A 14,888-nucleotide genomic window follows, 5' to 3' on the forward strand; every position below is an offset into this window, starting at 1 on the left:
GATTTCACACTTCCTATCCAATACCATAGGGTTCACTTTAGTTTTCTCTTTCTCTATTTGTAACTCCCTTCTCTAACAAAGAGAAACCTCGTTTCCATTAACCTTAATCTGCTTAACCTTCCCCATCCTGCTTTGACCCCCATGCCCAATAAGGCTGCCCCAACATGTAGGCGCCCCCCCCACCCTGCTCCAGCTCTGACACCCATGCAGGCTGCCCCTCAGGGCTGTCCTCCTCATGTTCCTGGGGAGCACCACTGCTACCCTAACACCTAACTTCCTCTGTACCACCTAAAGGCCTTAGGACTGAATACTCCTACTGAATACTCCTACTCTGGAGTAGGAGAATTCTGAGTGCACTTCCTGCCATGGACACGCCTCTTCCTTTAGGAGAGGAAGAGAACTTCAAATGACTAACTCCCACAAAGGGAAAACAGTCACTTTACAGTTAGAAAAAGTTGGAGCAGAAACTCACTAACCAAATGGTCAAAATGAACGTGACTGGTAATGGCACCAATTACCATCACGATGCTGTGAGGAAACCACAGCATCAGTTATGGGTATTTCTGCCAAAATAGTACAACTGAATCCTATTATGAGAAAACATCAGACAAGCCCACATTGAAAATAAATGGCCTATAATCTAAAAATGTCAGCATCATGAGAACTAAGAAAGGCTGAAGAGCTACCCACATTCAAGGAAGCTAAGGCATTATGATTGTTAAGTGCAACACACGATCCTAGGTTGAATTCTGGACCAGGAAAAATAAAGCTATAAAAGAACTTAAATGGACAACTAAGAAATCTACATATGGATTGTAGATTAGAAAAGAATAACGTATCCATGTTATTTTCCCTGATTTTGATGATACCATGGTTATATAAAATAATGTCTTCACTCTTAAGAAATACACACTGTGGGGCACCTGGGTGGCTCAGTTGGTTAAGCAGCTGACTCTTGGTGTTTGACTTGGGTCGTGATCTCAGGGTCATGGGGTTGGGCCCCACGTCAGGCTCCGTGCTCAGCGCGGAGTCTGCCTATCCCTCTCTTTTTGCTCCCCACCCCGCTCAAGTGCTCGCTCTCTAAAATAAATAAATAAAATCTTAAAAAAAAAAAAGGAAAGAAATACACATTGCAACATTTAGGCATAAATATCCATGATGCCTGCAACTTACTCACAAAGGGTTCAGAAAAAAAATGTCATGTGTAAATACACACACATATATTATCTTGAAATACAAGGAGAGTACATGTAATGATAAAGCAAAGGGAACAAAACCTTACCTGTGGAATCTGTGTAAAGAGTATACAGGAGTTCCTTTCACTATTAATGCAACTATCCTGAAAGTTTGATCATTTCAAATAAAACATTACTAAAAATAGTAGTTTTTAAGATTATGGATTTTCTTTTGTTATTTAATTTTACTCACTCTCTGTTTTTCCCTATCTTCTAATTATCTACATTACACATATTTATGAGTAGATAAATCCTCTGCTTAGAAGAATCACAGTATCTTCCCTTATTCATTTAAAAGAAACATGGGATGCCTTGGTGGCTCAGTCAGTTAAGCGTCTGCCTTGAGTTCAGGTCATGATCCCAGGGTCCTGGGATTGAGTCCCGCATTGGGCTCCCTGCTCAGCGGGAAGCCTGCTTCTCCTTCTGCCTGCTGCTCCCCCTGCTTGTGTTCCCTCTCTCTCTCTCTGACAAATTAATAAAAATAAAATCTTTAAAAAAAAATAAAAGAAACACATCATTTCCATTTTTTTCTTAAAGATTTTATTTATTTATTTGAGAGAGAGACAGAGCACGAGTGCGGGGAGAGGCAGAGAGAGAGGAAGAGGGAGAAACAGACTCCCTGCTAAGTGGGAAGCCTGATACAGAGCTTGATTCCAGGACCCTGAGATCATGACCTGAGCCAAAGTCAGATGCTTGACTGAGTCACCCAGGTGCCCCAAAAGAAACATAAATCTTTTCAATGAGCTAACTGACTGAACTAAATTCCAGAAAGCAAAAAGTACCATTTGCTACTAGATATATTCATTTTTTAAACTAAGTCCATGTATTTTAGTGATTTACTCAAATAGCAGCAATCCTTATATAATGTGAATTTCAAAAGCCTAAGTAAGCTATAAACATTAACTAGCTTATATTTTTTTGTCTCTAAATAATGCTTGTTATTGTTAGCATTTACAGAAAAATCTCTCAAAATTGTGACTCTTCTTAAACTCTGAATATGCATCAAGGTTGTCATAAAAACCAGACTCAGTGAATAAAATGTGTCACACAACTTCCACTTAAATGTTTCTAAACCAACAAAACTTAAGTTGAACAAAAAAATGACTTACATAGATACAATTAACACTTAATTTTCCACTTAATTTTTCATGACAGTAATGTTTAAATTCTTAGCAGTATTTCAGTGTCTTTCTCCAATCTGAATCTTTCTTTTTGCTCCATCTAATAACAGTGTTCATCTTCATTCTGGTTCAAGTAAATCTGTCTTCTGAACTCTACTACTTTTCTTGACCAGTATACTTTTGCCTGGCCAATGATTTTGTCCCTTTGAATCTTTTCCTAAACCTGTATCTACTATGAAAATTCTTCATAACTGGCTAATATTAGTACTTCATCAATTATATTTGGAAAACCAATAAAAATCAACAAAATGTAAAATTAATATAGAATTTTTATAGTTTTAATTCCCATTTAACAATGCATTTATTTATTTATTTCAAGGCAGTGTATTAGGATTTATAAGGAGTTCATGATATTAAAGACAGAGCTCTTACCCTTGAAGATTTTATAAATCTTGGTAGGATATAAGTGAGTAAAATGAAAAACAGGTTTAATACCTCAATTATATGTCCCAATGTTATTTCTTATGTCCCAATTATACTGACTAAATTGGGGAGATAACAAAAATATCAAACATATTTTAAATATGTTCAAATTTCAGAAATTATAAAAATACAAATAGTCCTATTGAAGTTATTACATTGCTATTTTATTTAAGATACACATCACAATTCTTCTAAACCTTACCTGATAAGGCTGAAGTTTTCAGATATCCATCAAGGCTGGGTAAAATGTCTTTATAATGGGGCTGAATTACATGTTTGCCGATGTAAACGGACCATTCTTCTAGGGCATTCAGGCCTACTTCTGCCAGTGGGGTATAGCTCAGGCCCAGTTTAAAAGCCATCTATATATTAATACAAACAGGGTAAGCTGAAATGTAGGAAATTTAACATTTAAAGAAAAAACACCAATTAGTTTTGGTTTCTAATGAATAAACCCTTCTACTGACAGATATTTCTGGAGGTAAGTAGGTGCATCCCATACCATTATTGGGAAAACAAACACCACCAGTCTATGTAGTTGGTGTTACACTACAGACTTTCAACACATAGGTTTAATCCTCATGTCCACCTGTAAGGGAAGCTCTGAGAGGCCAAGCCAAGTATCCCAAGTCCCAAAGCTACTAAGTGGCAGAACCAGGGGTGTCTGATGGGTAAGCACCTACTGTGACTGCAGTGTCAAGACCTTGATATTTCCATGTTTTCTAGAAAACATAACATTACGTGAAGAAAATGGATTTAAGATAATACATCTACCTGCAATGCAGGAACGTAGGCTCTAATATCAAGTTCAACGATGTCATGTGGCAGGGACAGAATAAAGGTCAAACAGGAGGCCAAAAGTTCATCTTTGTATTGCTTCATTTTAACTGAAACCTTAACAAGAAAGAAGAGAAATACAGTGCTATGCACCTGACTAGAGCCTATAATTTGAAAATCAACTAAAAAATATTTACCTTATTCTCAAATATAAAAAGCGATCATGCAGCTTTTATATGACATGGCTTAATTACAAATTAAGCACTCATCTCAAGGAAAAGTTCATTTGTTGAAGTACTTAATTCTCATTATAAGAGAGCTAAAGAATCCATTAGTTTCAAGTTGAAATCATTCAAGGTGTATCATGAAAACTCAAGGGACTTTTGAAACACAATGATTTTCCTCTATCAGTGTTTCCTAATCCCTTAATCCCAATCTGGATTAAGCAAACCAATTTTTAAGTAATTAGATAATTTATGATCACTAAGATTTTTTATCAACATACTTTCCTTTTTAAATAGCCCATGATAACACTGCAAAAATCATTTAAAAGTTACCTCTTTACCAAATTTTGCAAGCAAAGCAAAGCAAGAATACTTTTCTGGATCCTCAGGAGACTGTGTCTGACCCTTCAGACCAACTCCCTGTCGAATAAAGCAGTAAATTAGTAAAGTGAACAATAATCATGGATTTGTGTGTCCTAATCTAGCACTTCTAAGGGGTGACTCCATTTTCACTTTGCCAAGGTCTTGTGCAGAGAGGAAAAAAATTGGTTCTGATAACACTTCAGGCAGAGGACAGTGAGAAAGCATAAGATGGAAAGTGAATGGCTGGTCAAAAGCCAGAGGCCTAGCTAAATCCATTCCCCCCTTCCCTGTCTTCCAACACATACACCTATGAACCAAGAGAACTGCTCACCCTGTATTTAACCAGTTGGACCACTCATGATTGACTATAGAGTGTTAGCTATACTAATTCAGTTATTCTCAAATGTCGCTAGCCAACAGATGACCTGGGTGGTTTGTGAGCACAGACTGCTCAGCCTTGCCCCCAGAGTTTCTGATTAGATAAGTCTGCAAAGGGCATAGATTTCCCAAGTAATGCTGATACTGGCCCTAGACCACACTTTGAGAACTTCTGTTAATCTAACCTTATTAGCGAAGTGCTTGTAAATCAGAACAGGAAATGCTATTAATTTTTTTAACAGTGTCATTCAATTGCCACTCACACTATCAGTTTTTAAAGTACGGAAAATACAATGAGATTTTAAAACTGCAATATACTATAATCTTTTATAATGCCTTTATACATACTCATACAACCTAAAAAACAAAAGAATATTCAATGTTCCCACAAAAAAAAAAAAAGCTTACCTCAAAATATTTTATTTTCTTGGCATTTCTCATAGCAACAGAAAGCAATTTGTAGAAACCACTGATGAGAGGCAACCGTGTAGACTGCAAAATTAATTCATATGCAAATGAATGTACCCATGGCTCAAAAAATTCTACATGTTTCTCAGGAAGAATCTCTCTGTAAAAACAAATTAAAAGCTTAATGTAGAATTTCTTACCATATATTTTTATTTAGCTTCAAAATTATAAGGGACATAATCAAAAAGGTATATGATTCCATTATATGAACATTTTCATATTCCCTTTTTTCCCCACCTGAGCATCTTTTAAAGAGAAAAACAATGGTAATTCTAAGCTGGTATGTTTATAGATATATTTTAATGGTTCATATAAGCAATTCTGGAGTTTAAAACTATTTCATTTCATACATCTGTGTAAGTGGTTTTCCTATATTATAGCTAATAACTGGTGATTTCCACCCTTAAATAATTAGAATTTTAAAAAATACCTGCAAAATTCCACCAGGTTAAAGAAAGCTGAAAAATCTTTGGGTTTAGCAGGATGCAAGTTAGCAGCTGGATCTGAGGTCGGGATCACCCAAACACCAGTAACTTCCTTTTCATCCTTAAAAGTAGATGTACCCAAACAAACATTGTATCAAAGTGAGAAACGTACAGGTGGGTCCTCAAAATTACAACTAATACAATTTAATAAAGCTGACAGAGCTTGCAGAAAACATTAAAGAAAAGGACACATAGGAAGTTACAAAGTGAGGTGAGTGGTGCAAATACAAAATATAAAGGGGGGACTGTAACTTTTTGAAGCAAAAAACCTGTTGACAGAGGTAGAATTTCAGAACACAAAAAGTGTCAGTAATGACTTGCAGGTTTCAAGCTGAGAACCAGAGGAATAATTGACCATGTTAAGTAACAGTAACTTACTATGAACATACTGTGCTTGTGTTATGAAACTCAGGTGGAAATGTTAAACAAGCAGTTAGAAATACAGACCGGGGAGCGCCTGGGTGGCTCAGTTGGTTAAGCGGCCAACTCTTGATTTCGGCTCAGGTCATGATCTAAAGGTCCTGGGACAAAGCCCTGTGCTGGGCTCTGTGCTCAGCAGGGAGGCTGCTTGGAGATTCTCTCCCTCTGCCCCTCCCCCAATTTGCGTGCACAAGCACACTCTCTCAAATAAATAAATAAATCTTAAAAAAAAAAAGGAAAAGAAATGCAGACTGGAAGCTGTAAAAAAGGAGGGTATAAGGCAGAGTATAGGCTTACTGGGAAATGCTCACAGAGGTGACCACTGACCTCCTGGAGGTGAAGTAAAAAGATCAGGAAACAGAAGAGAGCAGAAAACAAGAAGAGAAAGAAAGTGCAAGGGAAGCCACTGAAGACAACGAAAGTGACAAAGACATGTATCCTAAAAAGCACGTTTGTTGGCTGACACAGTTCCAGGAAGCCCCTTCAGCAACTTTTTCAATGAAATTATTTTAGACATAAACAAAGCATAAAAAGTAATAGAACACACACTGGTGTTCCCATTAACTAGCATAAAAAATAGAACAATACAAATGCAATACAGTCAATGTGATAAATGGCCTTTTACTGCTTCCTTTATTTATCCTCTGCATATCCACCCCATTATCTCTTGTCTAACTTCACAGTACTGCAGTGGAAGTACACATATACTAACATGCATAATCTAATCTAAGGGAAAAAAAAAATCACTGGGCTGAAAAGCAAATTAGATGTTTTCCACTGGAACTCAAGCCCTTCAACACTAGTGTCATTACCATAGTGTTTTACTAAAACTTGTCCTCAGATAAGAGCAGAGCAGCTTCTAGCTGGTGGCCTTAAACCATGACTTACCTTCTATCCAGGCCAGGAAATCTGGATATAGAAAAAAGGGAATGTGTATTCTTCATTTTCTGCCTATTGCCTATATTCTACTATCTCAAGAATACATTTAATACTTTGCACCCAGACTTTGGAGTTTCCTTAGCTATAAACAATAGGAATTCCAGGTTTCCCTACCCTACTACAAAAAGTCACCTCTATGCAAAGTAAGATTTGACTCTTTACTATTGCTAAGAAATGAGTAAAAACCTAGTAAACAACTTTTTTAAAGTAAGTGGTTTCAAAATATTAAACATATAAATTACTTTTTGAACAAATATAGGAATAACATTTTCTACACACTGGGCTATTCAAATAGCAAAGTATCAATGACACACATGAATGCCGCAGAAATCAATTTCCTGCAACACTCTACAAATGTGCTATTATTCCCTGGATGCTTACATACAAAGAGAGCTGGTATAAAAATGATGGAAAATTATTATTGACAAAACCTCTAACCTCGTGTCCCCCAACATTCTGTTTCTCTAGTGTAAGATCCAATTTCTCAATAATCTTCAAAACTGATTTGACAAATTCATCATATAGCAAACGATTCAGATTTTGAAAGGAGGAATTCACAAAGAGAAATGCTTCATCTGCTAAAAGAGACTCCTTTAAATAAAGAAAAATAATAAACTTCAAAATTTAATGCAAACAAGTATCAGTATAAGCATTACAATGCATATATGTATACGCATAATTAGATATTATAGAAACTTCTGTGTAAACTACAGCAGATTTACCTGGAAGTTTTCAAGCTGAAAAATGTAGACACTTTCCTAAATTACTAGGACAATATCATTTCAGTCAGATATGACCTACCCAGGCATGTAACAGATACTAAGCACACAGTGGCAAATGAGAAGATTTAGGCCAATCCTTGTCAAGGCATTTATCTCACTTGGTGTGTGTGTGTGTGTGTGTGTAAAAACACATATGTATACTATACACACACATACATTATATACTTATGTTTGTGGAAATACACATCCTTATACATTTATGTATATACACATAAATATGCATGCATGCACATATATATACACATGTAAGCATACATACATGTGAAAAAATGTATACCTATCCTCAGAATGGACTTAAAAGTATAATTTGTCATTTCTGTAAAAGTGAAAATATTCTACTATTCCAAAAACATAGACCAATTACTCTGCCTTCACTCAAATATTCTATGGAACTTGACCTCAAACTATAGGAATATCTAATGTCACATATAAGAAAGAAATACTAAGTAAAATTACTAACACTGCTATACTATTTTATCTCAATACGAAAACAACTAAAAACTCCTAAGATTTTTCATAGGATAGAAATCATCTATGGACAAAAATTGTTTTTCCTAGGCTATAATGCTTTGTCAAAGTCTATGATAAAATGGTGGCTAGAACCAGGCTTAAAGCTGACATCAGAGAAAGATCTACCAGAAACATTAAGCAGGAGGCATTATTCTAATCATAAATAATGTAAATAACTGTGTACCAATCTTCTTCACACCAACTGAATCAGTGAGATTTATCTTTTTAATCTTCATCTTTAACAAATAAAAAGAGAATAGCTCTCCCATGGTGACAGTACTGTTACACTTTTGTTACCTAAGAGGCTGGATCTGTTAGGAAGAATAACTTAGCATCAAAAATACTACACTGGCTACTCATGGATGAAATGAGGACTCAGCTACGGCAATTATTAAGTTTATATGAGTTGTACGATTTTGTTCTTAACTTATACCATTTTAATTTTTTATTACTCAAAGTACTTAAAAAAAAACCAATGGAAAAGTTAGTAAAATTTAATTCTGAAAGTCCTAAGGGTTAAACTATGGAGACTAATTAGAGGAACAACGGTACTTTCATAACTTTAAAAGTCATTTTTACCATCATCTGGTCACAACTCAGGAGACTTCTAAAAAGATCCAAATAGTCTTTATATGTGGGCACTTTCCATCTGCCAGTTCTAACTTCCCCTGATGCACGATAATCTTCAGATTCAGACTCAACACCCTGGGCAGGAAAACAACATGCCAATATTTACTGGTGGATTCACAAAATAAGCAAGGCTGCCAGAACGTTCTGATTTTCAGAGTCTTCTAAGCTAAAACACCCACTAGTAGGAGACTGTAATTTGATTGAGGGAGACAGTATAGCATGAAAGGATAATAAGCAAGCTGAAAAAGAAATCATGATTTTTCTAACAGGGACTAAAATAGTGATGCAAGAACAAATATTTCAAAACAATACCCAAGGAGGGGCGCCTGGGTGGCTCAGTCGTTAAGCGTCTGCCTTCGGCCCAGGTCATGATCCCAGGGTCCTGGGATCGAGCCCCGCATCGGGCTCCCTGCTCCGCGGGAAGCCTGCTTCTCCCTCTCCCGCTCCCCCCGCTTGTGTTCCCTCTCTCGCTGTGTCTCTCTCTGTCAAATAAATAAAATCTTAAAAAAAAAAAAAAAACAATACCCAAGGAATGTGTTATGAGTCATTTATCTCACTTTCCTACTCAGGTCAATCTTCCACCTCATCCTATTTCCTGTAACTTCGAGTAACTAAGATATGCCTTCCATGACACACCTAAGCATTTTGTCTCAAAGTTTCAAGAGAGAAAACATTCCCTTCTTATAAAAATGTGTAAATAATAGTAAAGTTACATTTAAGGATGTTCCATAACTTAGGAGAAATTTATTCACCTGAAAAAATAGAGAGGCATTATGTCTTACACTTTTCAAAATGTGAGGCATGACTAATAATTAAAAGGCCATTTTTGTATATTTACAGACTAAAAATCCCAGTATCACTTCTAACTTTCAGTGACAAAAGACTAAATACCAAAACTTTAGATTTGGAATTTACCTTTTGAACGATCACTGGCTTAGAACATATTCTGATTAAAGCCTGATGCACTGAAAAAAGAAAATGTAAACAAAAATGAAGGAAACAACAAAAAGCAAACCATTATTTCACTGAATGTAACTATACCTCTCAATTTTTTCCTTTAAGTTTAATTTCTTTGGTTTAAAATTTTGGATTATTAAGATTCAGAAGCAAAAGGAATAAAAAAAAGGTTCAAAAAAAGGATGGGAAAGGAGGTTTTGATCCACCAAAACATGAGTTTTCCAAGAGGCATCAAAAGATATGAAAGGTATCTATATCAAACAACATGTTAAGTATTCGTCATTCATCATCATAAAAACAAGGGTGAGTTCCAAACTTACCCACGGTACTGATGCAATTCCAGAGAACTGGTCCTTTTCCCCCCAAGGCTAGGAAAACTTTCACTATGGCTTTACAACACACTGACTGCATTTTTGGACTATACTGTGGGAAACTGTCTATCTGTACCACCATGAGATGTTCCAGAACCGGAGTATACACTTCAGGAACCTATCAGAAATGGAGAGCAAACTGAAAGTTAGAGGAGGGAATAAATATATATAGGAATAATACAAATATCCAAAGTAATTACAACTCAAGTGGACACATATTAGATAAATGAAAAACCTGGCTTATATCCAATCTACTAATAAGCTGAACACTTATTGTGATTGCCTAAAAAAATCAGAGTAAAGCTGTCTGAACGATACCTAAGGTGCAATTCTATCTCAAGAAGCAATCTTAATCTTTTAGAAAGATAAAACAAGTAACAAATAATTTTTCCTGCTTTGGATAACAAAAAGTCAACTTTCATGACAATAATTCTATTAACACAAAGTATAACTAAAAATGTCACCTTGTTCACAATGGTGCCTGTACTAAATGCATATAATTCATATGACTCCGTGAAATTATCTGACGAACTGAGATTAAATAGTTAAAATCGTGCTCAATTTAGTTATTTCACTTACTGTATCAAGGTAAAGCAAGACACTTGCAATAGACTGGAGGAAACTTGGCATGTGGTAAACGTGGTCATCAACAGTGTCTATCTGGGTGAGGAACAGCTGCATGCAGCGCTGAATGAGCTCTACGTACATGAAGTCAACATCTTTTGCATTTATAACCTTGCAAGGCTTTCGGAAAGGTAAATAAAAGTCTTTATCAATCTTATCAATGTCAAAATAATGTTATTTAAGGTGTCATGTTAAGCCATGTGATAAGCTGAATATTAACAAGCTTTTTAATGGAAATGAAAATTATAAAATACAATATATCTCATAAAGATGCTTTTAAAAATAATCTGTAATTACATTCTAAATATGTATTTATACACAAAAAAATCTATTGATAGTCAGCTATTCTAGATATTGCTTAGATGGTAGCTATCAAAGACAAATGAGATGCAGTCTGCGCCCCGTGAGGTAGTCACCTAAAGGGGACCGAGACGTAAACTCAGAGCTGGAATAGCTACGATACCATTCTGCACACTACACCCAGAGCCATCTTTGTAACTCACAAATCTGATAATGCTACTACTCAGCTTCAGATTTTTCAAAGGCTTCTTTGGACCTCAGATCTAATCTAGCTTCCCTGAGGATCTGACTAATCTTTTTAGAGTCCTCTCCCTTTTTGTCTATCATGCTCCAGCTACACTGTGAACATATTCTAACTACAGTGAACAAGTTTAAGTTGGTTAGACCATGGTGTATAAAATTGAAAATTCCTGTTCTCATTTACCTCTAAGCCTTCTCACATACTGGTTCTTCTGCCCTATATATATTCAAAGGAGCCAACAGAGACAAATGAAGATGAAAATTAAAAAGAGCAAGAGAAGGAAGGATCATTTGGAAGCAAATGAGGAAATGATCAGAAATGGAATGAGTAGTGAGAGTAGAAAGCTGGGAAGAGGGGCTCTCGTACCCTGAAAAAGGGAGTAGACACTGATGGGGAGATCTGTAGAAAGAGAGGTAGGAAGTGATTTTCTCCATAAAGGAGAAGTCACAGAGATCCACTAAGACGGAAATAACTATAGTTATTATCAATAGTCTTTTTTTTTTTTTAGAGAGGGTGGGGGAGAGATGGGGGGAGGCGAGAGGGAGAGAGAGAATCTTAAGCAGGTTCCACGCCCAGCACAGAGCTTGACGTGGGGCTCCATCTCACAACCCTGAGATCATTACCTAAGCGGAAATCGAGTTGGATGCTCAACTGACTGAGCCACCCAGGCACCCCATTAATATTCTTAAATATACTTCTGTTGTAAGAACCTATTTTTTTTTTTTAAGATTTTATCTATTTATTTGACAGAGAGATACACAACGAGAGAGGGAACACAAGCAGGGGGAGTGGGAGAGGGAGGAGCAGGCTTCCTGCGGAGCAGGGAGCCCGATGTAGGGCTCAATCCCAGGACCCTGGGATCATAACCTGAGCCGAAGGCAGACGCTTAACAACTGAGCCACCCAGGCGCCCCAAGAACCTCTCTTTCTAAAACACTGAGTGACATCAACTATAATTTTACTTCATAAATAATGGGCAGCATAGCACAGTAGAAAAAACATGTTGTTTCAAGTTTTCAGGCTTGAATTTACGTCTTGGCTCTATAAATTATTAACTGTGTGTCCTTTGACAAGTTACTTAATTTCTCTAGGTCTCAGTTTCCTCATTTGAAAAGCGGAATAATACTCCTAAAAGCTTGTAGGAGAGTTATGAAAATTTGAGATAATACGTATTCAGAATCCTAGCACATAGTTTGCATTGAAAAAACAAGTTAACAACAAAGCAAGTAACAACAATATTGTCACAAGTGTGAGATGCTATTAAAAAATGCAATAAATTATATTCCTTTAAATGCTCAAAATGAAATAAAAAGAATAAATTAATGAGCCATACTCCTGCAAAAAGTCCATATCCACGAATAGCAATGGATAAATCTTTGCTGTTTGAATCCATGTTCCTGATGATTCCATAGAATTGCTCCATAAAGTACTGTAGCTTACTCTTATGCATTTCTGCATCTTTCGCCATCATAAAAGAAATCTGCAATTGCATAATATTTACTTTTTAGAAATATTTAATAGCAAAACAAAGGAATCTATTATAATGTAAAAAGGTTAGCATTGTTTAATTAGATATTATCAATGTGTTGTTATAATTCCACACAATCGCTTTTGTTTATTTTTTTTTAAGATTTTATTTATTTATTTGACAGAGAAAGCAAGAGGGCACAAGCAGGAAGAGCAGCAGAGGAGAGGGAGAAGCAGGCTCCGCGCCAAGCAGGGAGCCTGATGCGGGGCTCAATCCCAGCACCCGAGATCATGACCTGAGCCAAAGGCAGACGCTTAACCCTCTGAGCCACCCAGGCGCCCCCACAATCGCTTTTATTGATAAAGAACTACCGCTTCAATTTGCTTAGGCTGCACCAAATTTAGAAAAAACACTCTCTTTATTACATGTGATGCCTTTTTCCTAGAGAAAGGCACTGAAAGAGACCAGGCCAATGTAGGAAGACATGCACAAAAACCAGGTTTTGAATTTAGGCTCCCTGATGAAGCAGAAAGCATAGTTAGAGCTCGTCTGTAACTCACAGCGTGGTGTAGAGTCGTGCAGGCCCAGCGGCCAGCGAGTTCAGAATTAACAGACTCAGTGTCTCATTAGGGCAACACAAAACAGAGCTCAGGACTCACGATCAGTAAGAAAGACAAAGCATCTCATCTTTCAAAAAAAATAAGCTACAAACTGTAAAGCTTGAATTAGGTGAGGAAAGGGAAAAAAGTACTTTGAGAAGCAAGTTGATCTCCATCTACCATACTGCGACAGTAACCTAAATGCAAGAACTAATACAAATGTTCAAAAAATCATTCCTAATTTCAGCATAAAGACTGTCTACAAAGACAAGTATGGAAAGAATCTAGATAATTATCAAAGGCAGAAAAAAGGTATCTACCTTTCATTGTCAACCTACCAACACATACCCTAATCCTGAATGAAACCCCACTTATTTTAGAAGAATGGGGTATCATACATACTGCCTCAAAATTTCCTTCTTCATAAGCATATCAGGAACATGTTCCTCAAGATGTTAGGAAACACCATCAACTTAATCACAGAATAGTTTTTCACTTTATGAATAAACTATAATGCTTATACATTTATAAACTGTTTCTAATTTTTTATTATTGTGCTTTCAGCAAACATCCTTTTTATACATTATTATCCAATTGTTTTCCGCATATAGTAGCAAAAAGTTGGAAACAATTATCCAACAGCAGAGGACAAATATAAATATGGACTTAAATATAAATATAATTTTATGTATCAATTATGTTGCCATTACAAATTAATCATGTAGCTCTCAATGCACTATCAGGAAAACATCCAACATAATGGAAAATCATAAAGTCACAGAAATTATGAATATTCCTTTATGTTAAGACACTGCTCTTCTTCCATTCCCATTCCTTTCCCTTGGGAAGAAAGGGAATGAAAGGAGGTAAAGGGAGAGAGAAAGGAGGAGAGAGTAAGGGACAGAGAAAGCAATGCCACTAAAATGGTGATTTTTTTTTCCTTAATGGTAGGATTCCAGAAGATTTTAAGTCTTCTTTGTACCCTTCTACATTTTTTTTGAATTCTATGCTGCTATCCTACAATGTTTATAAGAACTTTATATAAATCTATTGAAAAATTTCTTTCCCTCAGGAGCAATGTTTAAATTTACATACAATAGTCAAAATAATAATGGAAAAGACAGAAGCTGGAGGACATCCACCACTTAATTTCAACGCTTAATATAAAGGTAGAATAATCAAGACAGTGAGGTACTGATGTAAGGACAGACAGATGAATGGAACAAAATAGAGAGTCCACCAATAAACCCTATCAATTGATTTTTGACAAAGGTACCAAGGTAAGTCACTGGGGAAAGAAAAGTCTTCAACAAATGATGCTCATAGCTAAAAATGGGGGATCAACTTGCAATCCTTACTTTGTACCATACACAAAAACTAATTCAAAATGGACTATAGACCTAACTGTAAATGTTAAAACTATGAACTATAAAACTTCTTGAAGAAAAGTAGGAGAAAATCTCTACGACCATGAGATAGGCAAAAATTTTCAGGACACAGAAAGGAAGAACAAG

The 14,888-nt window shown here is 36.1% G+C and overlaps 1 protein-coding gene across 2 annotated transcripts in view; it reads right to left on the minus strand.

The window, feature by feature from the left end:
* PRKDC (protein kinase, DNA-activated, catalytic subunit) overlaps nt 1-14,888 on the minus strand; it is a 247,255-nt gene that overhangs the window by 217,856 nt on the left and 14,511 nt on the right. For both annotated transcript variants that reach the window (XM_044914628.1, XM_044914627.1), the window contains exons 11-21: nt 12,641-12,787; nt 10,723-10,887; nt 10,093-10,261; nt 9,731-9,780; nt 8,765-8,890; nt 7,332-7,484; nt 5,480-5,595; nt 4,990-5,149; nt 4,174-4,260; nt 3,614-3,733; nt 3,042-3,201 (exon numbers count right to left, since the gene is read on the minus strand). In XM_044914628.1, coding sequence (XP_044770563.1) covers nt 3,042-3,201; nt 3,614-3,733; nt 4,174-4,260; nt 4,990-5,149; nt 5,480-5,595; nt 7,332-7,484; nt 8,765-8,890; nt 9,731-9,780; nt 10,093-10,261; nt 10,723-10,887; nt 12,641-12,787 — 1,453 coding nt within the window. The remainder of the gene's footprint in view (nt 1-3,041; nt 3,202-3,613; nt 3,734-4,173; nt 4,261-4,989; nt 5,150-5,479; nt 5,596-7,331; nt 7,485-8,764; nt 8,891-9,730; nt 9,781-10,092; nt 10,262-10,722; nt 10,888-12,640; nt 12,788-14,888) is intronic.

This window comes from Neomonachus schauinslandi, chromosome 4 (genome assembly GCF_002201575.2).
Source record: "Neomonachus schauinslandi chromosome 4, ASM220157v2, whole genome shotgun sequence".
Lineage (NCBI taxonomy): Eukaryota > Metazoa > Chordata > Mammalia > Carnivora > Phocidae > Neomonachus > Neomonachus schauinslandi.